Genomic DNA, 26643 nt, shown 5'->3' with positions numbered 1-26643 from the left:
CAAGCATTAAAAGTGCTTACATATCACTTGACATTTCTTCACACTCATGTACACCACCAATATTTTATAACGGCTCTTATCTGACTTGGTAACACTTTTTGTAATGCAGGGTCATGCAAAAGCCATAAATCTGTTCTTCCAGCAGTTACACAGAAGTTTCCAGATCACTGAACTATGTCTAAGCTTAATAAACTGAGAATGTTAAACAATGGGCAACCATAACAGTTTATCCGGACAGTTATGCTACTAGGCAGCAATCTGAATCCATTTAAATGAAAGCCGTAAGAAGAGTAACAATTTCTTACACATTACTGTAGTTAATTTATAGCAGGCTACTTGTCTGCACTTTTTAGATTTTGCAATCATATCAAGACAGAAATAGAGAGGCAGTTAATCTTATGTATTGCCAGGTTCAGGTGAAGAAAGAGATCTTGAGTAACAACATAAAATACCACCCTGGCTGTGACTGACATCCTGCAAAAAGAACAGTTCCACAAGGTGGCATCAGAAGACTGAAAATGCATGCCTCGTGAAACAGGGCAGTATGTTCTAAGGCTGAGTTGAGTTATACTCAGGCTGTTTTAAAAAAAACCTAAACCACCACAACTCAGTATTTCCGTCATAACCACACTGGTTTTGCCCAGTTTCCAATGTACCTACACAAGAAACACCAATGCCAAATGCCACAGTACTTATACAATAAAGCACTATCACTGAAGTTGACATAAAGCTGTCCACAGACAAGTTAAACTCCGTGTGCATCACAAACGCTTAATGGCTACTGAAGTTAGAGCCCTGAAGCACCAAGCAATCAAGGGGAAATGGGAAGAGTCATGAAAGCTAATACCAGGCTCTCAGTTCACTTCCTGCTTTGATTTCTCTACTGTTAAAGGGTATTATGTTCATTTTGGACAAAGCTTACATTAACACTATTTAGGAAACAAAGCGCAGAAACTGCTTCACAAAGGCAGTATCGCTGTGGGCATTCTTCTCACCTGTAAAATGTTTCCTCTTTATAAGCTACCAGCAAAGCAACTGGGCAGAGCAACAACAGAAAGTTGTGCCAATACTACATAAGGAATCTCTTCTAATACCGTATCGTTCTGGATCTTACTATGAAACCCTCTAATCCAGACTTATCTGGAATAAAACAACAGACCCAGGCTTTGTATTCCTGTTGAGTGGGACCTAGTATTTTGGTCTTTTTGACTGAAATCGGCCTGTTGCTGTTGTTCACAATGTACTTGTGAACAAGTACAGAAACAGGTATTTATATTGTCTGTGGATACATCATTCTTTGTCTTTGTGAAGCTTCCCACCTCTCATCTCATCCCCCTGGCCATGCATATGCATGGTTATATCCAAACAGAAACACTTTTCAGCTCACTGAAACAGAAGCAGCTGAGGATATGGATCAGGGTGTGCACCATGTGCTTGATTTAAAGAACGTCCTCAGGCTCAGTACTGCCAACTTACCATATGAACCTAAGTGGTCTCAGATCACTACATTATACATCATGCCAGGGCTTACATTTCCTATCAAACCATTTTGAGACAGCTCGCTTACATCTCTACAAGTAAGTTTTGCTCTTTTCCATAATCCTCCTGCTTTAACATGACACAAAAACCCCCCACAGTTTTTCATTCCTTCCAATTGTTCACCCTACAAAGTTTCAGACACTAAAGGGGAAGGTACCTGTGAAGCTGTGCATATGGGAATCCTTACAGATAGCCACTCAGTAGTATGCCCCATTCCCCCCGTCCCCACTTCGGTAATGGTACCTGGTGGTTTGTTATTGTTGTGGTGGGGGTTTTATGTTTGTTTTTCTACATTAGTGTTTGTACAGTCTTTAAACTTACAAAATTAATCTATTTGAAGTCTTGCCCTCCTCTGCCCACTTTCCTGTCATTACAAGTGGGCAGGAGCAGAGAGGCACTTCCTTACCAGAGCCAGGCTGTAAACTGTTTGTACTGCACCTCTTCAGGATCCTCTTTTCCATGTTTTAACTGCATCTCCAGCTCTGCCTGCCTCCCCTGCACAATTACAGAGTAAGTTAGAAGTGAGTATTACACAGTCAATCATAAGATTTCTTCAGAGAACACTTAAGCAATGGATATAGCCTTTCACTGGAGGGCTTCTTCTGAACTTAACTGGTCTTAATATAGCATCCCACTGTAACACTGTCATGGTTTTACCCCAGCTGAGAGCTGAGATCCACGCAGTGTATCAAGTAAAAAACAAAATTATCTTGAGTGAGGTAAACAAACTGCAGAACACAAAGAGCCACAGATACTGAGACATCTCTCCTAGTCCATGAAAGAAACAAGCTCCTTTGGGAAGGGGTACAACAAGCAGGGAATGAAATTTATAAGCTTGCTAGTTAAAACGGATTCTAGCAGCAAAACATCCTTTGCTTTATTTCACTACTTATAGCAGAATTCCACATTTTTTTCATCTCCATGACCCCAACTTCCCTTTGACCTCCGTACAACAGTTCTTTCTGTATCTTGAAGGAGATCCTGCCCTCTAACACAGCTATCTAAACGTAGCAACCAGCTTTGCTACATGTTCATTCTCCAGCCATGAGGAGACCACAATTCTACTTGTTGTCAGTTACTGCTCCTGTGCCCATCTGCTCCTCCTCACTTGCCATGACAAGAAAGGGGGCAGAGGAGGGCAAGACTTCTTAAGCCTTACATGAAAAATACAGGAACACGAGGTATGTTTTCCAGGTACTGAGCACCTGCAGTTTGGGTGTGCATAAAAGTCTGAGACTACAAGAGTAAATCCACATGTTACTCAAAAGGTGGCACTCCACAAAGATTAAAGGACCAGATACAACATACCAACTAAAAAGAAGGCTGCATAAAGACTTTGCAAAAATCTACTGCAATTTTCCCAAACAAAAAAAACATTAAGTTCTGTACCAAATCAAGACCTGCAGGATCATCATGAAGTGTCAAAAACATGCTGAATGCACACACTGGCAGAAGTGCTTAAGTGTGTGAGCAGACATAATAAAAGGCAAGAGGACTTTCCAGTGTCCAAAGGGAAAAGAATCCCCACACAAGTGTTTTTGACAGACTGGAGTCTGTGAACATCTGCCTCCAAACTGTGGAGCTGTTCAAAAATACTAAGCTACTTACTATTCAGACTACTCATCTTATGCTGTAGTCTCTTTTGACCATCTTGGATGAAACGTACCATAGAAGAGTAAGGAGCATGTAAGGTTTCAGTAAAAAAAAAAAATCCTCAATAAGGAACTTTAGAAGCAATAAAATTAGGTTCTATTGCCCTGAAAAATGGCGCAAAATCTGAGAGAGGCTTTGCTGAACAGTCTGGTAAATGCCACCCATAAAATCTTCCTTCAGAGGGGAAGCTGAATAGGAAAGTAATTAAATGCAAGCAGCAATGGCCCCCTCTTTAGTTACAAGCTAAAACTGCAATTTGAATAGCAGCTCTGCTTTGTAAAGGGACTGATAGGCTTAGAATCTGATTATTTTGCTGATGGTCAAGATAAAATTTGTTTTGAAAGTGTTAGAGAAGTTTATGTTTTGCTGCACAGCAAAAGCCGCTAGAATTTGCTCCACAAGCTGAGCTGCTCATGTTGAAAGCAGCTGACCTGGCCTGGAAATACAAACAAATAAGCCCTTCTAGTAGCACAAACAGAGTCTTCTAGAAGGCAGCTATTTGTTAAGTTTTGCAGATCAGCCCCTGTTGAAAAACAGAAGGAAACTACATTGCTCTAGATATCAGGTCAGTTAACCTAATGAAAGAGAGGTTTTAAGATATTTCCCAATTATTACATAAAGCAGAATATTCAACAGACAGGTCCCTAACATTCTAGTTAATGAATCATTCCTCGGAAGCTTCTGTCTCCTATGTGATATTATTACAAAATTTCTACCCAAAATAACAGATTAGAGCTTTATCTAAAACTTCACTCCAAAAATCCCAAGAACTAACACATTCTGCAACCTGACACAGGACTAAGACTGCGCAAACCTGAACTGTAAGCACAAATTATACTTCTACAATGTATCCCAGACTGTGATGCAATTAACTAAAGACTCCTTTTTATTTCCTTAACACAATTTTATTATTAAACTCCTCAAACTTTACTTTTAAATTATTGTAACATGCATTTGATACTCTTGCTGGTAGAAGTCACACCACTTGAACGAACATTAACGTACACAGTATTAACCAGCTCAAAATTACCTGCAGGACTGCACTGTAGGTTCGACTCATAAATCCTAACCAGGACTGTGGCAGCAGTATGGAGCGGTGCCATTCAGAAAGCTGAATGTTAACCTGTGCAACACACCAGAAAGGGGAGAAGCAGTTACAGCAAGTCTAACATATGTGCAGTATATGTTCTCCAATGTGTGATTTGAGGGAAATAATTTGCTCATAGGACATTACATGTAGCTGTACGAAACTAAAATGAAAATGTACTTTGTTCTCCTTTCTGATTTCACCCACACTAAATTAGTTTCAATTTCATTAGCCAGGTCAGACAAAACCAGTTGCTTCAGGTAGTTCTACAGATAATTGATCCCAGAGAGAGCAGTGGAATTCTACTGGCAATAAGCAAAATACTTAGTAACACTAGTAGACAAAAATACATGCAAAATATGTTAGTCTAGTTTATGTTCTTTTATAGAGTTTTTATATCTTAGGTGCTTCCAAAACCTTTAAAGAGACACTTTTAAATCATGTCTGACCAACCTGATAGCTTTCTGTGATGACAGGACCAGATGAGTGGATGAGGAGGTGTGGCATGGGGCTTGGGGGGCAGGGCCTCGAGCACTGCTATGTTAATAGGTAAGGATGGAGCCTCTAGGCACAAACCATGGGGAAAACTAAACAAAGGTGGCAACACTGTTGTAGGCCCCCTGCTGGGACAGGTGCCAGAAGAGGCTTTAAGAATCCTGTCCTGAAAGAAAAGGTAGGGTGAATCAGAAGCAGCACCCACCAACAGTGTATGTACGAAAGGCCCAATCTGTTTAAAGCACACCATCTTCTGAGCATGTTTAAAGGAATGATTTTATACAATAAATCGACTTTTGCTTGCATCAAGCTGTGTCCCGTCTCTCCATTGAGGCAAGGAGGGAGCAGCGGATGTTCTCTACCTTGACTTCAGCAAGGCTTCTGACACTATCTCCCATAACATCTTCACAAGCTTAGGAAATCTGGGTTGGCTCACTGGGCAGTGGGATGGATTGAGAACTGGATGAAAGACAGAGCTCAGAGGGCTCTGGTAAGTGGCGCTGAGTCTAACTGGAGGCCTGCAGCCAGTGTTGGGGCCCAGGGGTCAGTACTCAGTCCAGACCTGTTCAATATATTCACCAGTGACTTGGACAAGAGGACAGTGGACACTCAGCAAATTTGCTGATGATACAAAACCGGGAAGGGCGACCAACCCACCAGAAGGCTGCACTGCCATTCAGTGAGATTTGAAGAGACTAGAGAATCAGGCAGAGAAGAACCTAACGAAATTCAGTAAGGGCAAGAGTAGGATCCTGCACCTATGAAAGAATAACCCCATGCACCAGTTCAGGTAAAGAGCTGACCTGCTGGGAAGCAGTGCAGCAGAGCAGGAGCTGACAGTCCTGGTGCAGTCCTGGCCAATGGTAACCTGGGGTGCACTAGGAAGAGGGTGGCCAGCAGATTGAGGGAGTTTCTCCTCCCCCTCTACTCTGCCCTGATGAGGCCACATCTGGAATACTGGACCCAGTTCTGGGCTCCCCAGTTCAAGACAGACAAGGAACTACTGGAGCGAGTAGTACAAAGATGAAGGGACTGGAGCACATCTCATATGTTTAGCTTGGAGAAGACAGAGGGGATCTTACCAACACCTAGGAATATCTAAAGGGTAGACGTCAAGAGGATGGGGCCAGACTCTTCTCAATAGCACCCAGTGACAGAACCAGGGGCAATGGCCACTAAAAGGAATACAGGAAGTTCTGTCTCTATATGAGGAAAAACTTCTTTCCTCTGAGGGTGACAGAGCCCTGGGACAGGCTGCCCAGAAAGATTGTGGAGTCTGCTTCTCTGGAGATATGTATAACCTCCTGGACACAGTCCTGTGCGACCTGCTCTTAGTGATGCTGCTTTTGTAGGGGGGTTGAACTAGATCTCCAGAGCTCACTTCCAACCCCTACCATTCTAGATAATAATAATAAAAATCAAACCAAAAAAACCCAAATGAAACAAAACAAATGCCCAGTCTGTTTCCAAGCAGTGATCCCACCTTCCAGCTAGCTTCCCGACTTATATACGGAGCCTGACAATATGTGACAGGGCATCTCCCTTTCACAAGCCTGGCTCAGCTGCCCTGGCTGTGCTCCCTCGGCTTCCTGTGCACCTGGCAGGGCGTGAAAAGCTTTGAAATCCTTGACTCAGTGTAGACACAACAGCTACCAAATAAGAACTGAAAACATCAGTGTGTTATCAATATTATTCTCATACTAAATCAAGAAACTGTATAGTAGCACTACACTAGCTACTAGGAAGAAAACTAAATCAAAACAAGGACATCTGGTCTCATGGTCATCTTTGAAGTTCACCCTGTAATCCACACTTGTGCACCACAGCAAAATCAGGTTGTTAAAACACTTGAGGTGCTTATGTAGAAAATAAAAAGCTTTAGGTATATTGTTGCATTTAAAGCAACTAGACAACAATATCTGATCAGGAATGCAACATTATCCTCTTGCACATCTTAACTAAAATTTGCAGATGTGCTTGATGACTCGCAGAACTGCTGAGTACCTTTTGATTGTTTTCTCCATGGCAGTAACCATTTCGCAGATACATGGAATGAGAGAAAAACAAGAGGGAATAAAACATCTTCATGTAACACTCAAGTAAACTAATCCACATCTGAAAATGACTGGACATAGTGCTGAAGTTTATCGCATAAGCAGTGCCCACTATTTCAGTACAGGAAAACAGCAGTCTTTACTTCTCCTCTACTACTGAATAGACAAAGATAACAACAACTACGTTAAGAGCTGGTTAACTAGCACTAGCAAGCATAGGCAATGCTGACAATAATAACAGTTCAGAATATTCTGAGTGTGCAATTTAAGAGCAAGAAGATCATGGGCAAGAAGTGGGAAGGACAGGGAAGGAGGCTCAAGGGACATCAGAACCAAGACCAAGTGGTTGGGAATCACTGCCACACTGGTCCTGGATGTTCTTAGGAAGCAGAATAGCCAGACCAGGCTGCCAAGTAGTTTTCAAGGAATAGCTGCAGCCTGACATCTGAAGCAGAGAGAAACAGCATGAGGTAGGAGCTGGTACTCTGAGCTTGTTGATCAATGCTTGAGAATGACACGCCTCCTAAATAAGACACAGAAGCAGAGCCTGTGTTAGCCAAAGCCCGAGACAGGGAATGCTGGCAAACCGCATGAGATACTACTGCTGTAGTTCAACAGCTCTCAATATACACAGCACAAGTTTTTCACACTTCTGCAAGACTGAAAAGTAATTTAAAATTACATCAGAAGCCTACTTCCCCTCTCCAGTACACTCCCAGTAACAAGCACACACCACGGCAAGATCTGCATGAGTTTTCTTTCAGCATTTAAACCTCAGTGCTGCCACATTTATTGCTCGCTCGTTCTGCACTGACACATAGCCAGCAGAGGGCACACAAACCAAATTTAACGAACAGTGAAACGAACTATCACTTCCCTGGGTTATCTAATTGAGAGAATACTGTTTAAAGAACCTAAAAACTGCAATAACATTAGTATTTATGGCCCATCTTAAAATCCGCTCTAAAGCAGTGATGCTGGGTATCCCAGTAAGTTCTTTTACTAAGTAAAAGTTTCTACCTTGATAGCCCTGCCAGCTCAGATGATCCCTAAATTCAGCTCACGTCTAAAAAAGTATGTCTCCAAAAAAAAAAAAATTAGATAATATCATTATGTAAGTGAAATGTTTAGGCATGTATCTGAATGTTCCTCTCCCATAGGTGACATCTACATTGCATCCTCGGCGATCTCATAAGGCTAGCATTACGTATCAATGAAACGGGAAAATAGTCTCTCCCTCTTCACCTCAAATTTTACTTAAAGGCTCTTTATTAACAAACTTCCAAGCATACACTTTTAAATCCTCCCCCAGCATCCTTTCATGAGAGAAAAAAAAAATGGTCTTTCTCCAATGCACATCAGACTGAGGAGAAGAAAAGCAAAAATCTGTCAATGAACTTACTTCCTGAACACTGATTCCTTGCTGGAGGAAAGACATTCAGCAATATAACAGTGGAAGACAGTCCAATGCACTTTATAATCTGAACTACATCCATTGAAATACCCATGTACAGAAGAATATACTACACTGAATTCTGTTCCAGAAAATGTAATTATCAGCTCAAAGTGTGTCAGGTACAATATTTGAATATGCGTGTGAATCTCTTGATTGTATCAAAATCAAACCAGGAAAGAAGCTTTCCACTTTACTGCTCAAAGACATATGTCATCACAGCACATCTAATGAATGCACTTAAAGCAGAAGCAGAGAATGCTTAAAATATATTTAGAGTGCCTAAAATATTATTTGTAGTTTTTAATACTGTACAACTCACCACGGGTAGCCAACTTTGCACTTGTGCCTGTAGATACCACTAATTACTAAAGTAACTCTGCTATTTCCATCACAAAGGAAGGACTTGAATATTGAGACATGCATGTGCTGGACCATGTACCTTTATTTTAAAAACACTACACAAGTTCAGACTCAACACAACCATTACCTGTTAAAAGCAGGCTCCCTCTGTACTTTTTGTAAGTATTATGAACTGTTCCCTTCACCTCCACTAAAGATAGGTAGGGAGCTAGCTGCAAGCCTAGTAACTTTAGCCCAAAACATACATTTACACAACCATCAAAACACGGTACGTGATGTGAACACACGTGACTATTCATCCTCATTCATTTTCACAAAGATAAGTGAAGCTGTTAAGAGACAGGAAGAAATAGTCCAAAACCTGAAACAGTCACAGCTAGTTATTGGCTAACCTAGCCAAAGTGGCTGTGGTAAGTCTCACAGAATTCTGGTATGGTTTGATCCAGGCAGTCAAAGAGAAAACGAAGAAAACCCACTGACTATGTGACTTCTGACCACTGTGAGTACAGTAACTTAGATGTCCTCCCAAAGAGGGGTTAACAAGCTCTGTTTAATAATCGAACAGCACATCCCTATTTCTGGGAAAAAGATCATTTTTCAAGTCACCAGTGACCAGCAAACAGCAATACAGAACGTCAAACGCACCACTGTTTACTGAACATATGTTGCATCTCCTGTGAGATACCAGCTCAAATAACATCAAAACACTCTTACACATCTTAATCTGATCCTGCTGACGGGTTTTACATCTGCATCCAATCCCTCAACTACAGTAACACCTAAGAGATAAACCTTAACGGGCTAGACTTACTCTAACAATAAAGTATCATTTTTACTGCTGTTACACTTAGATTTGAATGGCACCTAACCCCAGGTATTTGTTATTTGTACACTTTATAAACTTCTCAACATACAAGAATGATTTTTCTCTGCATACAAACCTCATGTAAATGTGGTGTGTTTTTTTTTTTAAACTAGGAGGATGTTTTGGATTTGTGTGGCAAGTTTTGGGCAGGGGCGCAGGGGCGCCTTCTGCAAGAGGCCCCTAGAAGCTTCCCCTAGTGCAAATACCAGCTGGCTCAAAGATGGACACACCACTGACAAAGGTGCAACAGCAACAACGGTAGCACCTCTGGGATAACATTATTTAAGAGGAAAAATACCCTGCAAGCGGCTGCTCTTTGCCACCAGAGAAGGGAGTGACAAGATGCAAGAAACCCTGCAGACAAAGTCAGTGAAGAGGAGGGGGGAAGGTGATCCAGATGCCAGAGGAGAGATTCCCTTGCAGCCTGTGGAGAAGACCATGGTGGAGCTGGTTGTCCCCATGTAGCCCATGAGCAGAGATCCCACACCTGCAGCCTGTGGAGAGGCCCCATACTGGAGCAGGAGGAGGCACCTCAATGGTGCTATGGCCTGATGGGAAACCCAAGCCAGAGCAAGCTCCTGGCAGGACCTGCAGCCTGTGGACAGAGGCCCACACTGGAGTAGGTTTGTTGGGGGCACTTGTGACCCTGTGGTAGACTGTGCTGGAGCAGTCTGGTCCTGAAGGTCTGCACCCCCATGGAAGCCATGCTAGGGCAGTCTGTGAAGAACCAAAGCACCCATGGGAAGGACTTGTGCTGGAGAAATCCATGGAGGATCCTCTCCTGTGAGTGAGACCCCATGCTGGAACAGGGGAAGAGTTTGTCATCCTTGTCCTGAAAAGGTAACAGCAGCAGAAAACTTGTGATGAACTGACTGAAACCCCCATTCTCTGTCTCCCCCGTGCTGCTAAGGGGCAGGGAGGAGGGAGAGAAATCATGAATAAAGTTGAGCCTGGGCAGAAGGGAGGGGTGGGAGCCGGTGTTTTAAGATTTGCTTTTATTTCTCATTATCCTACTCTGGTTTCATTGGGTAATAAATTAGATGCATTTTCCCTGTTGAGTCCGTTTTGCCTGTGACATTAACTGCTGAGCGATCTCCTTCTGCCCTTATCTCGACCTCGAAGTCTCTCACTGTATGTTTTCTCCTGTCTAGCTGAGGAGGGGAGTTAGAGAACAACTTTGGTGAGCATCTGGCCTGCTGCCAGCATCAACCCACCACACAAAACCTTAGACATCACACTCGTACACATAGAGAATCTTGCAAAAATGAAACTGGTTGCCTCAAGGCACTCCCCATGCCCCTGTATTCAAAGAAACCTAAACCTAATAACGTCAATTAAGCAAACACAGATCCTGACAAATATGCAGTCTGTAGGTCCACAGTCTACAGATGCAGGCACAGGTAAAAATCACTGAAGAGTTAAAAACATTCTTATCCCAGAACAGCAAATATATTGATGACTGCTACTTCTTAACTGCTAGGGACTTTCAGAGGTAAAATAAATACATGCTTGCTATCTCCCAAATTAACTGTAGTTCCTTAGTGTTTAGACCCACATCACAGTTTACTTGGAGCTTTATGCTTACTTCTAAGCCTTCTTTTTATAAAACACTCCTTAATTTACTTTAGAAGTCACTGTAAAATAAAAAAACCCAAAACCAAAATCCCACCCAGAATAAATAGGCGTCAAAGCAGTAGCAAAGTGCTATTCCAGTAATTCCTCCTTCTACCCCAAAACAAAAAGCCTTCTTAATGTGCTGTGTTGAACTCTGAAGCAATGACTTTAGAGAACATTAATTCCTATGGACACTGTAGGGAAAATATAAGCCTAGGTCCTAACTCAATTTTCTTAGGCAGATGCTGCTATTTGATAGCTTCATAGCTTAAGCTGCCTGGTTTTACTGTTAAAATTCTGCTCGCCAAAAGAAGACTGAGGAATAAACAAACACTAAGACATTGAATTCAGTCAGATGAGCTCAGGGACTCACTTTATTCCCCAAAGGCCCAAATAGTTGTTTGTTTTTTTTTTCCTGACAACCCTAACCACAAGGGGAAAAAAGCAATAAAATACTTCATATTTCTGAGAACAAAATTACTGATATATATTTCGATCAAAATTTTATAAATATTGTGAATTTTCACTGAAAGTGTACAATTAGGATTGCCTGAAGATCTTTTGTGCTTATGTTTTATTTCAAATATACTTGGATTTCCCTTCAGTTCTTTGCAAATACTGAGATACTTAATACAGTATTTCTTTCTCCAGCCACTGGTAGGTATCTACTAACTTCATCCAGTTTAATAAAAAACCCCATGCTTTGTCAAGCAATCCGTTTTAAAGTAATGTTTGTGATTCTGAAGGTAGCTTGTTAGCACAAGAAAAGTCAATTTTTTGATGTGCTGCATGTTATAATCACTCCTTGTACATACAACATTTTTTTTCACAAAGACTGTATTCGATGCTTTAGTTGGGCAACAGAAGAGTAAATGGTGGTTTAGAATTGATGATCGTGCTGTTACAATTCAGCCTATGTAACACTTCAATACACTCCCTTTATTATGATGTAATTAAATACATTTTCTCTAGAACCTCTGGTAGTGAACTTAGGTCCCACAGAATGAAGCAACTACAAAGAAGGCAGAGCTTTTCCTTCTGGATGCTATGCAAGCCCACATTTCACTCACAACTCAAAATCCACTCCTCTGTCGTATTCTGCAATATCCTTATGGACTTTCCCTGAAGCTCTCCACTGGAGCATCCAAGCAGTAAGAAAAAACATTTATTAAGTTACATGCACACTGCTGTGATGATGAGGCGTAATTATCTCCAATTTCTTCTTTCATTCTTCAGCAGTAAAGTGGTCAAGATGTAAAATATCTATTAAATTTACATATATTACTAGATTCTTCAAGAGCTGTGTTTAAGGGTGATTTTCGGTTTTGAATTTTACTAGTTTGAGAGAGTAACTTGCCATATTAAGTACTTCACAACCATGCTGACACTGCCTTCATAACACAGCACCAGAGAGGGGTTTCTATACTCCTGCCCAACTGGTGCAGATGGGCTTCTGCCCTTGGCCTAACTTCTTCTGGGACTCAAGCGATGTCTTCTGTTGCCACAAGACATGATTATTACTTTTTGTGGCTTCTCAGTTCAGAAGGATCAAACATTACATATTTCTGGCACAGGATTCATCTTGTGCTCTGAAGAAAAGGCTCCTCTGTACAAAATAGCATACAATCAAATTACCTTTAATAGCACTAAACGGCCTGCATGTAGGACAGAGAAAGGAGGATTAATGGGACCGTTTAAGCTTTTGTATCCTTGACAAGTAGAACAGGAATTGGTATTGCTATGGGATGGAAAAAAAATAATTAATATATGGTTTTTATTTATGGATATACTGCCTAAGACTCAATCTGAATTTTATAGAAATTTTTAATAATCACCACCTATGTTCTGTTGTTTCTATCACACATATATATTTCATACTTTTTTTTATGGCCTGTGAGCAGAAACTTCACTCTCAGGTGCACGCAATTGACCTGTTTAGCAATACAAATCAATCATATTAACAGAAATATTTTACTTGCACACACTTATTTCCCTAGCTCCCGTTTAGCTACTCAGTTTTACTGCTCTCCAAAAATTTTAAAGAATTAACTTTTTCTATCAACCATTAAAGTACTGAAATTCTATATACTCTAAAAAATTCATAAATAGGACTTTATCTTATGTAAAGATTAAGGGTTTTTTCATGCCCTTTTTCCAAAACCACACCAAAGCTAAGTGCATGGTTTCATACTGTAAGCGTAATAGGTCAGGGAGCTGAAACATTTGAAAGCACGAATGAAAGAGCAAGTCTGGATGTCATGTTCCCAAGAAGTCTCATCACTGTTCAGACCTGATATTCACCTACAACCTGTTAGATTTAATAAGCATAAGGTAGGTGTCAGACTGGCAAGGCAGGTAACAGCAAAGGTCTTACTACATTTGTTCCACCAATTTTTTCAGAGAAAGTGCTTCCGCAGCGAACAATCAAAACAGAAACTTTACGGATACACCTCAAATTAGTGGTGTCTCACAGCAACTTTAGTTATGATACATTCACACATGTCATTGCTAGCTGATACTAATTCATAATTATCACAAACTGATTCAATGAAACGTAATCATACTGAATAGATTGATGTAGATGTAGCTTAAGAGACAGTTAACATAATTTTAATATAAGAATTTTCATGTATTTAAGAATAGATTAGTTTTGGATTTTAGCAAAATTTGGCTGTAGCCATGCAAGCTGTTTCATCAAAGTGGCTACAAAACTCAGCCATAACAGTGCAACAGCCTTGAAACTAAAGAAAGTGAAGATAGGGGAGTCACAAATAATGAGACCAATGACCAATTAAGTGAAAAGAGTGAAAAGAGGTTCCTAACTACTTCGTGTAGGAATATATTTTTGAGCTCAGGCAAGCATGGGGAATAATTGTAAAGAGCATGTGCTGAGAGAGAGGAAGACATCCATCCTTCATCCCTGAAGACCACAAGAAGATCCCCTAAGTGTCAACGAATATGCTCTATCTGGGGGGAATTCTTAGAAATAATTTGCATAACCCTGCCTTCTCTTAGAAATCATAATGAATATGTAGAGTTAATCTCTATAAATATGAGAAATTTGGCCTTAATGGGCGCACACATTCGGAGAAGCGATCCCCTGTGTGCCCAGCGCTGCAATAAAGGATACCTGCTTAACAGTCACCAAGGCCTTTGAGTTTTGATTCCAGCTTCCTGAGGCATCAGAACAAATGAGGTAAAAATGCAGGGAAGGAAGAAGAATTAAAAGAAAAAGGGAGGACAAGCCTGCAACTCACCTCATGAATGAGGGCTGTCAACATCTGCTGGAAACTGCGGCCCCTGCTAACCAGGAATCGTTTAATGGGCTTGCCATCTTTGCCCGTATGGACTGGAAGGTCATAACACAACAGCATACCACCTCAGGGAGGGAGGGAAGGGAAAAAGAAAGGTCAAGACCAATACTCACACTGCTAGTTCAGAAGTCTTGCGTAAACCAGTGGAGAACCCAAAGCAAAGGAGAGTAAATTTAATAAACCACCAAGTGAGAAACACATGTAAGCAAATGCAAGCGGCATAAGACACTTTTTGTTTCTTAAACCAATTCACTCTCATATTCACAGAAATCACAGCATGCATACTTGTCTGACTTCCAGACAGTGAGAGCTTACCAGCAAGGCCTGGCATCATCCCTGGTTGGTTGTTCCTCTCGTACATTTTCAGCAAGAAGTTTGGAACACCTGCCACAGTCTTCCCCTGGTCTGAGCGTGTCATCCCTCCCCTCAAGGCAGAATGATACACCCCACGGGGCATATTGGTCATCTCTTGTTTTACAAGTGATGATTCAAATTGTTCAAATGCTAGATGAAGCACAAGAAAATGAGGAGAACAGAAAAGGAACATCAAAACCTGAAAACTGAGAGACCAAACAAACCCTGGAAAACCCACAAGGACATCTGTGCTACAGGGAAGATACACTTAGACAAACCAGTAATGATACACTCAGATGAAAGCTCTGACATTGTACCTGCTGCCCCTGCAACCTCAAGAGGATTGGAGTAAGTCATGTGAGATACTTGGCTTGGGAAGAAAAATAACCTTAATCATTCTTTGAGCTGCTGAATTGTGTTCTCTGATACATCAGTAACAGTGCCATGTGCTGACTGTCAGACAATGGGAAATAAACCTGGTGTTTACCAACCTAGTGAACAATACCACCTTTAAAAACAGGTTGTTCTTAAAGAGATTTAAAGAGAAGCACAATGTAGACAGGCTAGATGTAGAGTCTATGCAAATGGCACAGAGGCAGAAGTGTTATCATAGCAACGCAAATTGTTCATTATGTTCTGTGCATCTTACAGTATATGTGAATTCTCTCCTTTTAAAAATTTGATTAAAGTTTTTATAAAAAATTATAAAAAGAATCACAGAATGGTTTGGGTTGGAAGGAACCTCTGGAGATCATTGAGTCCAACTCCCCTGCCAGAGGAGGATCATTTAGACTAAACTGTACAGGAACATATCCAGGCAGGTTTTGAATATCCCCAGAGAACAAGACTCCACAACCTCTCTTGACAGCCTGTCCCAAAGCTCTGTCACCCTCACAGTGAAAAGATTTCTCTTTACATTCATATGCAACTTCCTATGCTCCACCCTGTACCTGCTGACTCTTGTCCTATTGCTGACCATCACTGAAAAAAGCCACAACTCTGACCTCACTACTGGATTCTCCAGACCACTTCCCCAGTTTACCCACGAAGATGCTGTGGGAGACGGTGTCAAATGCTTGACTGAGGTCAAGGCAGACCACATCCACAGCCCCACCATCATCTATCCACCCGGTTACGTGCCCATACAATGCTAACAGATCGGTCAAACATGACTTCCCCTTGGCAAAACCATGCTGACTGCTCCTAATGACCTTCTTGCCCTTGATACACCTAGAGACTGCACTGCGGAGAAGTTGCTTTTTTCTTTCCAGGCATGGAGTTGAGTTCCAATCACCCTGCCACAAGCAGGGACACCCTCCACTTTAAGAAAGCCACATGTCTCTACAGTCACTGTGATTATAAATCTGCCAAGCAACGTCAAATAGTCAATATATTATACCTCCTAAAACAGAAGCTGGCGTTAGAGACAAGAGCTTGATATATGAAGAACCTGGAACAAAAAGATCCATATCCTTCTCCTCCTCTTCATCATCTTTCAAGCCTGACTCCTCCTGTGGGTCAAAATCTGGTCGTGCCTGAAAGATTTGAAAAAAAGTAAGGGCATAAAAATCACAAATCCTCATTACATTTCATCATTCTAAGCATCAAAAATACCAAGTAAACATGAGGAGTTCCCCACTGAATTAATTTCACTTGGTGTCATTAATTTGAAGTTGAAAGAATAAAAGCTTTGTTTTTCATTTGGGTGGAAGAAAGACTGGTTAACCTAAATTGCACAGGTATGTAAATCTGTATTAGTAACAGTAAAATTAATCTAAACACTTATGGACTGAGCTAATATGACTAAAACTTCATTTTCACTCTGATTCCACTTCAATCACAGCACAAAAGAATGTTTTATGCCAGCACTTCAATATGCACAAAGCATTTCCATGTCTGAAGAACAACAACGAAGGTGAAGGGTCTAAGAGCACAAGTCCTGTGAGGTATGGCTGAATACCATACCATACCCTGTGAGGTATGATCATTTAGCCTGGAGAAAAGGAGACTGAGGGGAGGCTTTATTGCTTTCTACAACTACCTGAAAGAGGGCTGTAGCCAAGTGGGTGTGGGTCTCTTCTCCCAAGTAACAAACAATAGGATCAGAGGAAACAGCCTCAAGTTGTCCTAGGGGAGGTTCAGACTGAACCTTGGGAAAGTATTTCTTCACCAGAAGGGTTGTCAAGCTCTGGAACAGGCTGCCTAGGGAAGTGGTTGAGTCACCATCCCTGAAGGTATTCAAAAGGCACATATACACAGTGCTTGCGGACGTGGTTTAGTGGTGGACTTCACAGTGCTAGGGTTGTGGGTGGACTCAATGATTTTAAGTGTAACCTAAATGATTCTGTGATCTCTGCTAGACCTTATTTTATCCATCTTCATTTTCAGAACTTGAAAAACTACAATGTATTTACAATGCTTTCAATGAAAAAATACTTACTGATTTTCTAATGAGTGTAAAATAACAGCACCAGTAATACAGAGCTACATACTTCTATGCATGACACTTTGTATTGCAGCAGTGTTCGGAGACCCCTCGTTTCATCTTATGGTCTTCTATGTAAACCATGTTTTTCACTTGTAAGGTTTACGCTGAAGCCTTTTCATCAATTTATATAAAGCAGTTATACTTTTTGAAGTTGCTTATTCCAACCTTTTCATAATAGCCTGTTATAGCACGCAAATGGAGCCAGCCTTGTAATAACGCACAAAATAAAAACTTACAGAAGTATTTACTATGCCATAATGTACCAATGGACTATTGATTCTTGCCTAGTTTCTCTTGTAAGGTTGATGTTAAAAAAAAAAATAATCAGATAACATTGTATTTTCATAAAGCTCAGAACAGAAACAGGGAAAACATTTTCAGCTTAATTCCAGAAAAAGCACCTATTTTTCAAGCTGACTTGCCTATTTCAGTAACAACAGCACTAAGCAGGAGTGGGACTGCAAATGGATGAAGCGAAAACCCAAAGTGTCAAAACTCAACCATAAGAATTAAAATAAGACCATAAAATGCAAATAAGGAGTAAAAAAATACAACCTGCTCAATGAAAGAAGAAAAGCTATCTTCTGACTGCTTAAATCTCACTCAGCCTCCATCTGTGCCTTCCCCCACCCATAAGTCATAGTTATGCTAACGTACACAACACCATCCCATTTCACCAGCAGGAGCTCATACTGCTTCTAAGAGACTCTGAGGGATATCCGATAGAGATGGCACGTGGCCTTATTTCCCTTCCAACAGGATACAACCCATGTAAGATGGAGTGCCAGATGTCCTTACTGTTTAGATGTACAGAACTGCTACCTGTTCAGGAAGATGAAGAATTGTATGGTCTTCAAAGCCAAATGATGACAGTGATTTATATGCTGAAATGGCTACACCAGCATCCTAGAAAATCAACAAGGAAAAGAAAAATCACAAGTAGAGCATATGGTATTGCTACCTACTGGAAACTCCATATACAAAGGGCCTATCCACTAACCACTGAATGCTGAAGAAGACTCCAAACTAAGAATGTTTTCCTGAGGTGCATTCTTAACTGATCACTTCATATATACACAACGAAAATTAGCAAGATATATACTCTGGTTCCAGAAGCCCCATGGTGGTGACATGACAGCCCAACATTCCCACTGTGTATTATACCCCACCAAGGAACTGAGCGAGCTGTCACAGCTGCAGCTTTGCCAAGAATGCTGCATCATGTCAAGGCTACCGTCTACTTACTAGAGGAGTAAAACTACTTAATGTTACAGTTGTCCTTGGGAGTGACAGATCTTGGGACCATCTGTTACCACTTTTCATTTGCATTACATTGCTTCAAAACCAGAGCTAAACGGTCAATGACAAAAAGAAAACCTTATGAGAAAATGAGATTGCTGACACTGATAACCCTGTCTTGACAGAAAAGTACAAAACTTAATATCCAGTTGACGACACCAGGAATCAACATTCTCACTTATGTCACATACCTTGTTCTGTGTGTTTTTCCAAAGGAAGCTGATAACTTGAGCCTTGAATTTCTACAAAAGTCAAGGAAACATGCGAAATAAGCAGCTGAAATAGAAGAAGTTACCCCAAACAAACTGCTGCCCCATCAACATGCACTAAGCTATAAAGCATAAAGGGCGCTTATCTGAACTGTTGATGCATCCACATGTCCTCCCAATCTGGCATAGAGAAGTCTGATCAAACTCCCACTGGAATTTCTCACCTACCTCTTAAGATTCACTAAGTCAAACTAAAATTGTGAAACTCTATGGAAACATGCATTAATGGCTAAATTGGACGAGGCAGTGGGTACAATTTAGAGATAGTACAATAACCAAGCAGGCACATTTAAAACTCACATACAAAGATAACCTAAGAGAAAAGACTCACCTTAGTCCATGAGCACATACCTCATATTCGTTTGTGTTCACTGTTAATGAAGGAACCAGAGCAAATAATTCATTCAGTGCTTTTAAAATGAGAGGTCTTGTATCACAACTCAGCTTTGGCGACAGAACATTCCATGTAGAACGGATGCAAACAACCTGGAAGGAAAGTGAGAAGCACCATTAACTTGATTCAAACGTTTCCAAAGCTTGCATTCTTTCTTCTCCTTGGGAGCAGGAATTAATAAAAATTCACAAAAAGAAAAAAGGAAAAACAATCATGTTAAAAATTAATCTGTATTAACAGTCTCAAAGTATCTGTGATTCTGTGATCTTAACTGACATCATGCAATAATACTGGACAACACTAAATAAAGCAGCTACCAGTAGGAATAAATAGCACTGAGTACATAAAACTGTAGCTGTAACTTGTAGCACTACCACTCTACTTCACTAGTTCAAATTAGCTTAAAAGGAAGCTGTCTCTGGGTGCTGAATGGGATGAAAACGCAGGAAGCCAGAGGAAGTTACAGGCCTTGGTAGTCCTCCAAAACAAAATGCCCTTAATCTTTAAACACAAGCAAATCTAACCAAATTGGCGGAGCAGAAAATGAATGTAAAACTTCAGGAATCTAGAAATAATTGGGAAAATGTCAAACTAAAATAAACAAGAATACAATGGCTTCATTATCCCTATGCTAGGCAAGTTAATTCCCAAAATTTACAGTGAGAGAAATTGCATCAATAAACCGGAAAGAAAAAACTAATTCTGTCAGGAATCTACAGATAATAACATAATGCTTCGAACTGTTAATTTATGAAAACTGTGAAAATACATCTAAAAATCATATAATTAATTTTTATTCTGTTAAAAATTCTTGTCATTTACTCTCCAAGTTCTTAGAACATAGTAACTTCACACTTTTAAATCTCCCTTTGCAGTTATACTACAACCCAGAAAGTTCCTGTGCATTAAATAGAAGCTACAATCACTGTAGATACACGTCTGCAATCTCAACTATTAGGTCCTCAAGGGAAAAAAAACCCACCAATAACAAAATAACAACTGAACTCAAAATAACAGCCACAACAAAATACTGGCAATGGCAGGTAAAAAACAGGAGTACTGATCTGCAGGCTTTCACACTACAGAGAATCCAGTATAAACTGGAAAAATGGTGCCGTTTCTGTTGTTTTTTTTTTTGTTGTTGTGGTTTTGTGGGGTTTTTTTGCAACTCAGGATGCCAGTACATGGTTACAGGAGAAACATACCCCGAAAAGCAAAGTAACATGACATTACAGATAATAAAATTAAACACTCAGAGCACGATGCAGGACATGGTTCAAAAGTTGGTACTTCTTTCACAGATTAGAATTCCCTGGAAAAAACATCACCAACAAAAACCTAAAACCCTCAGCAAAAAAAAAAAGTAACACCCAGTATAGAAAGATGTGTAAATTGGCCTTTAATATTACTAGAGGACAGTGAAAACTAAACGTTTATGTTTCAAAATTTAATAGTACTGGATAGATATACACTGGTAGTTAGGTGGCAAAAAGACTATTAGAAGAGAATTCTCGTACAGATTCAACACACACTGGGAACCATTACACCATCAGTCAGTTCGACAGGTCCCAGTATTTTTTAAAACTACATACACCAATAGCCAAAATGCATATGAGACTCTTAGCACCTAAGAAGAAAAAAGAAGGTTCTGTAGATTGGTTTTGATTTGAATGGTTTCCTTAGCAAACGACAAACCCTTTACACACTCATACTCAGCATTTGATAAGCAACAGCAAATTTCCTAGCTTATTTTCCCTAGTGAACTATGACTTCAGGAGCTTGCAGATGCTATACTAAATAAAAACAATAACCAAGTGTATTATAAAACATATTTACAACAATCTCTGTAGTACAAGGTTGTTTCTCAGAAAACATGAAAATATTGACACTACTTATCAAGGCAGTAGCTAGCTCACTCTTATGGCAGTTGTCTGGAAGAATATGTTAGAGACACACTTCACTTTTCAGATCTCTGTTCAAAAAAGCATTCCATGTTTAGCCTAGCCTCAAATAAAACAGTCCCCACTGAATACAAGATCACTTTTTGTGCTTAGATTCATGATTGTTCTTAAGCACTTTACCAAACTACCCTTAATTCAAAGTCATGACTCTCTGAAATTATTACGCAACGTGTCATCAAGGCACCTGAGATTTTGTGCCTGGAAATTCAGTGCCACACATTAATTAGCAAATAATTTTATAGGTATAGAGAGAAGAGAGTAATCTTTTGGGCCATATGAAAGGATGAGGAAGCAGGTGCAGGAGTTCTATTTTATTGAAGCTTCGGAGGAAAGTGAAGGCTTTGATTTCTCCACACTATATAAAGGAATACTCACAGGGGAGCACAGAGAATAATTCTTAAAAAACCCACTGATGTCTTCAGACAGATAGTCCTCCTGAAGAAAAGTGATTACTGCTGTGCAACAGTACAAGAAGTGAAACCCAAGTTTTTATTTTTCATTTTGTTCTGGTGCTGCAAGTCAGCACAGCATGAATATGATCAGTACATGGGGATTTTTGGAGGGCTGGAAGCAATAATGTACAAATGGAAAAGTGCACTGTTCCACTCAACACAGAAGTTTGTGATGCTGAGCTTTACCTCCCAGGAAAACATGATGCAAGCCTCAGAAGACAACAAAACTGCTTTGTTCAGAGCACTCATACAAAAAAAAGTCTTTCCATAAACTTCAATACTTCCACTTAGGGATGGTAAAAGTCTTTTTTGTCTACTGCTTGCTCATCACTAGTATTTTATGAAGACTAATAGCAACATACAGGAAGATTTCAAGTTGAGCTGTGGCCTCCTCTCTAGGTTATTCTTCAAGTAGAAAAATGATTTGTGTAATTTTATGCACACTAGAAATTCGTTGGATTGTTCCTGAAACCAACCCAGGGGGTTTTAGAAATCTATGATGACTTTATCAGTGAGAGCAAATATCCTTTCTCATCTTCCAACGTGACGAAACACATTCAAAAAATAGGCATCACTCTGTTGCGTTTGGAAATGGAGGGGAATCCAATCAGACACTGTTCTTCAAATCCCAATATTCACATTTCCATTATCCTCACCTTGTTTCTCCTTCAGTCACAAGGCGACAACTTACACTGCAAAATCAGCTCATACTTCCAGTTTACCTTCTCAGTGACTTCATTTTTAACTTACTGATTCCTCTTTGCCAAGACCTAAAGTAGCTGGTAGCCACTAGACTGATGATGTGTAAGATCTGTTCATCATGCAAGTCATCTTTTTAGTACGCTCGTATGTTTGCCCTCACTTTCTAGAGCTCCGATTGAACCCCAACATCTCCAGTTAAAGGACTGGCTTTTGTTCTGCAGGTAGAGCACAGGGATTTCAAAAGCTGATTTCACCAGCTACTGCAGAAGGGTACTCTATGTGCCTACTCATATCCACTCCTATCAGTACAAAGTTAATCAGTGTCTCTTTCTTAAATCACTCAGGCATGCTCATCATTCGATATATCAAAATAACGTCAAATTACGCCTCTAGGACCTCTAGGACTAAGGTACATCTGAGATAAAAAAAGGAGCAGTCTACGTATCAATGACACTGTTTCAGACTATCCACACGCTCCAGATGACATGTATCAGGCTACATCCAGACCATTTAGGGTTAAGTGTTTGGAATGTTTCTAAGAGTTCAAAATGATGCTGCTGCCATCAGTGACATCTCCTGTTTCCATCCTGCTTTCTACGAAGCAGAAAGACTATTAGGCCATGCCTATCCATCTATCTGTTCACCACAACTTAACTTTGTATAGCAAAGAAAGTAACAACTACACATTTACATTATTGCTCTACAAAACAGGAGTGAGACTTAATTGCTTCTACTTAGCCCTTTCTGGACAAAAAGTAAGCCTCACATGGCTTACTTTCACCTTTAAAGATCTGTACTGCAGTCAGTACGTTTTGCATTTCTAAGCACTGAAAATCACCTGTGGTACAGTTCTAGCTGAAGAACTACACAAAAATCACAAGAAGTACTGGTCGAGTTCCACTGCAGCACTTGACTAAACAGTATTACTGGTACTAAAATTTTCAATTTTTCCTTGTGAGATTTTTCCGGTTTCCCATGCTCTCTCTTGATAAGGAGTAACGTATTCTAATGAAAACTTGAAAAAGTTTCCCTGCTGCACTTGGTCAAACTTCACACTGCTCCCTGGGGAGGACTTAACTTTCCAAATTTTGCAACCATACCTACAGTAATTCTGTCTGGAAGTTATCAGTTGCTGCCATTTAGCTTTCAGCTTTCAAGCTCCACTATAACTAACAGGAAAAGTCATGAACTAAAAAAACTGCCATGAAAGTTTCTTCCAGATCTACAAAAGCAAAAGATGACTCAGCCAACTCAGCCAAAGAGAATTACAAATACATCCATGTAATGAAATCAAATGAAGGGGTGCTTATTAACTTGGTTTTATGAAAATATGGTTTTCAGTGTTATTCTGCACTGAAAAAACAGCATGCTTGGTATCACAGAATTCAGGTAATGGCTGAATTAGGCAGTCACTTCAGTGATAGAAAAACACATCATAGAGTGCAGTTAAAAAAACCTGAAGGTGCCTTTTGAGTTGAATTCATTTCAGGAACAGCAAACGTAGAAGTGACTATCAATGATGGACAGAGCACCTAATCTGTAATTTCTCTGAAGAAAACACCTCTTCCTGTATTCAGACAGACATATCTATTAACACTGTTAAGCTCTGGCTAAACTAAACTATCCAGAAATTTAAACCTTGCAATATATTAGTTGTCTGGAAATAGAAAATGTCCTTTAATATATTGAGAAACTAAATTATTAGCCAATCAAGAACATTTCCTTTCATTCTTTCCTATAGCATCACACACATTCCTCAATTTCAGGTAATAACTGAAAAATGCCATTAAAAGCAGGCAGCGATCAAACAGACATTTCAGATCTAGCAGATAAGCACACCACACTTTGGCAATGGTGATCTGCACTTTCTGATAATTGTTTGGAACAAATAGACTGTGGTTTTGTGGAGCTGGGTTCTGTTAGAGAAGGGGTTGGCCTGGGTGGCTTCTACAAGAAGCAGCCAGAAACCTTCTTTAGGCCCAAGAGAGTAAACACCAGCTGGGCTCAAGGACATTCAGAAGACTCTCTGACAGAATTAAAACTCTCCTTCAGTATGGATCTGATCTTTTAAGAGTACCTTCACAACACCCCTATTTTTTCTGCTCTTGCAAAGAACACTTTTGACAGTTCCCAGTACAAAGGAGACGGCTGTGTATGATACCACTCTGACAGCTGCTACCTGAGACAGGAAAACTTCACTCAATAATCCAACATCCAAGTGTCGTATCTGAGAAAGTCTCAACGAAATTCTGGTTCTTTGCAAGTTAAGGTGAGAATGTGTGAAAGTTTGCATTGCCGTATCCAGAAGTCACAAAATACTAGCAGTTTCAAAACTGTACCTCTTTAAGAACATAAAGAGCGGAAGTTTTATAAATATCAAAGAAAAACTTTAGAACAGTGCAGTTAATAGCACAGGACCTGGCAGGAAGATGCTTCTTTTCTCATTTTAGCATTTAAAATGCTGTTGATGTTGGCGAGAGGCCGATTTTTAATTTAGAGTGTGTGTGAGTGTGTGTGTGTGCTAGTAAAGGATAACAGAATCAGTATGAGTTCACTCAGCTTGTTAAAAGATTACTCCAATTTTAAATTAGGATAGAAAAACAGTCATTAAAAGCAGCCAAGGACAGGTATGGAAGCAGAAATTTGGTAAGAGAGGCATGTGTGTGGGTTTTTTATCTTAGCTAAAGTACTAATGCAGCTCAGCATATATCACAACTTAAAAACTTGTGCTGCATTTTGAGAAAAATGAGACATATTGACACTTGTCCAAACACTGCTGACAAATAAGTGCTTGGTTTTGAAGTGGGTCTTATATGACTTCAGAATGGGTAATAACCCAAATAAACTTAGTGAACTGATCTGCAGAAGGAATATGATTTAACCTGGCCAAGCGTTCTCTGGTATGCAAAAAATACAGAAGCTGGAGCATAACTATGTGTTCTAGCCTGTGACCAGTTTTCATCCTCTGTTGCTACAATATAAAATTTCCTTTAAATATTATTTTTTAATGGTTAAAAGGTTAAGACTGTGGAATTATTTTAGCTCTTTTCTAGACTCCTAACATAACAGCAGTCCTACAGAAAGCCTCCTACCAAATGAAGTACAGTGAAGAAACCAATGGAGCAGGGAGGATGGGCACAGCGGAGAAGAAATGAGAGGGGTACTTTACACACAGATTATTTTCTTTTTAAAGAAATGGAAACAGTTAGAAAAGCAGTAATATCCTTGACATGATGTCTTTCTGGAGGAATACGTGACTGATAAACATCTTATGATGAACTTTCTCTGCTAGTCATAAATTTCCAGGAAAAACCCCTATGATTCCAGTCACTGCTCAGCAGGACTAAGCTGTCCTCTGAAAATGCAATACTCTAGGAAACCAAGAGAACTTTATTTCATGACAGTGACATGCCAATTACTATCTGCAGAAAAAGAATCAGTGTTAATCAGAAAATAGATGTTCACAGATCTAGGCACACTAGTGTCATACTTCAGAGAAGTTCTTTTTAAGTCTGTTTTCATCTTTATTTTCAGTCTGTGCTTGTTCAGTTTGACCTATCTTTCATCTTGAGACATTAACAACCATACAATTTACAAGCAATTTCTGGTACAGTGCATCCAGTTTTAAATTTCTGTTTTCATGCTATTTTAAAAATTTATTTTGAAATAGCAAGCAAACTCGTGGACGAAGCACTGACTGAAGACATACTTGCTAGATGGGGAAAATTAAAGCTAAAATTTACTAATGTCAAGGAGACAAAAGGCAGTCTTGCTTCACGTGACCTACTGCCCAGAGAGGATCGGAAACCATAGTAAAAATTAGGGAATAATATTTAAATTAAATTTCACTTCTGATCTGGGGTGCAGAGCAGCAGGTCTGAGAAGTACATAATTTTATGCAAGATTTCATCTGAGACATCTATTCATACAAAACCTCTACAAGGTTTGGGGACCAGGTCTAACCACAGAACCTTTGATTCAGAGAATAAATTCGCTTTGAAGGGGCCTTTGGAGGTCACCTAGCCCAACCCACCCTACTGAGGAGGACCAACTGGATTAGGCTATGCAGGGACTATTTCACTTGTTTTGTGTGGAGAAATGCTGGCATTAACAGCTGTAAAATTATAGGTGCAAGAATTACTTGTAACATCTTTTAGGCTGATGTCATTATGATACCTCTCTTAATTGTTTTTCTTGGGAATCTGAAGAGGTCCCAGCTGACTGGAAGCTGGCAAACATTGTGACAATTTTCAAGAAGGGTAAGAGAGAAGACCCTGGTAATTACAG

At 40.0% G+C, this 26643-nt stretch overlaps 1 protein-coding gene across 1 annotated transcript in view; it reads right to left on the bottom strand.

Annotated features, from left to right (window-relative positions):
- The window catches only part of FOCAD (focadhesin), a gene marked incomplete at its 5' end in the record, with an annotated part of 102206 nt that overhangs the window by 33818 nt on the left and 41745 nt on the right, over window positions 1-26643 (bottom strand). The window contains 8 exons of the mRNA XM_084278295.1: window positions 1946-2034; window positions 4223-4315; window positions 14381-14502; window positions 14753-14941; window positions 16191-16326; window positions 18102-18185; window positions 18770-18820; window positions 19199-19333. Coding sequence (XP_084134421.1) covers window positions 1946-2034; window positions 4223-4315; window positions 14381-14502; window positions 14753-14941; window positions 16191-16326; window positions 18102-18185; window positions 18770-18820; window positions 19199-19333 — 899 coding nt within the window. The remainder of the gene's footprint in view (window positions 1-1945; window positions 2035-4222; window positions 4316-14380; window positions 14503-14752; window positions 14942-16190; window positions 16327-18101; window positions 18186-18769; window positions 18821-19198; window positions 19334-26643) is intronic.

The sequence above is a fragment of the Gallinula chloropus genome, assembly GCF_964237585.1.
Source record: "Gallinula chloropus genome assembly, chromosome: Z".
In the NCBI taxonomy this organism is placed as follows: Eukaryota; Metazoa; Chordata; class Aves; order Gruiformes; family Rallidae; genus Gallinula; species Gallinula chloropus.
This window is presented reverse-complemented; position numbering and strand designations above follow the sequence as displayed.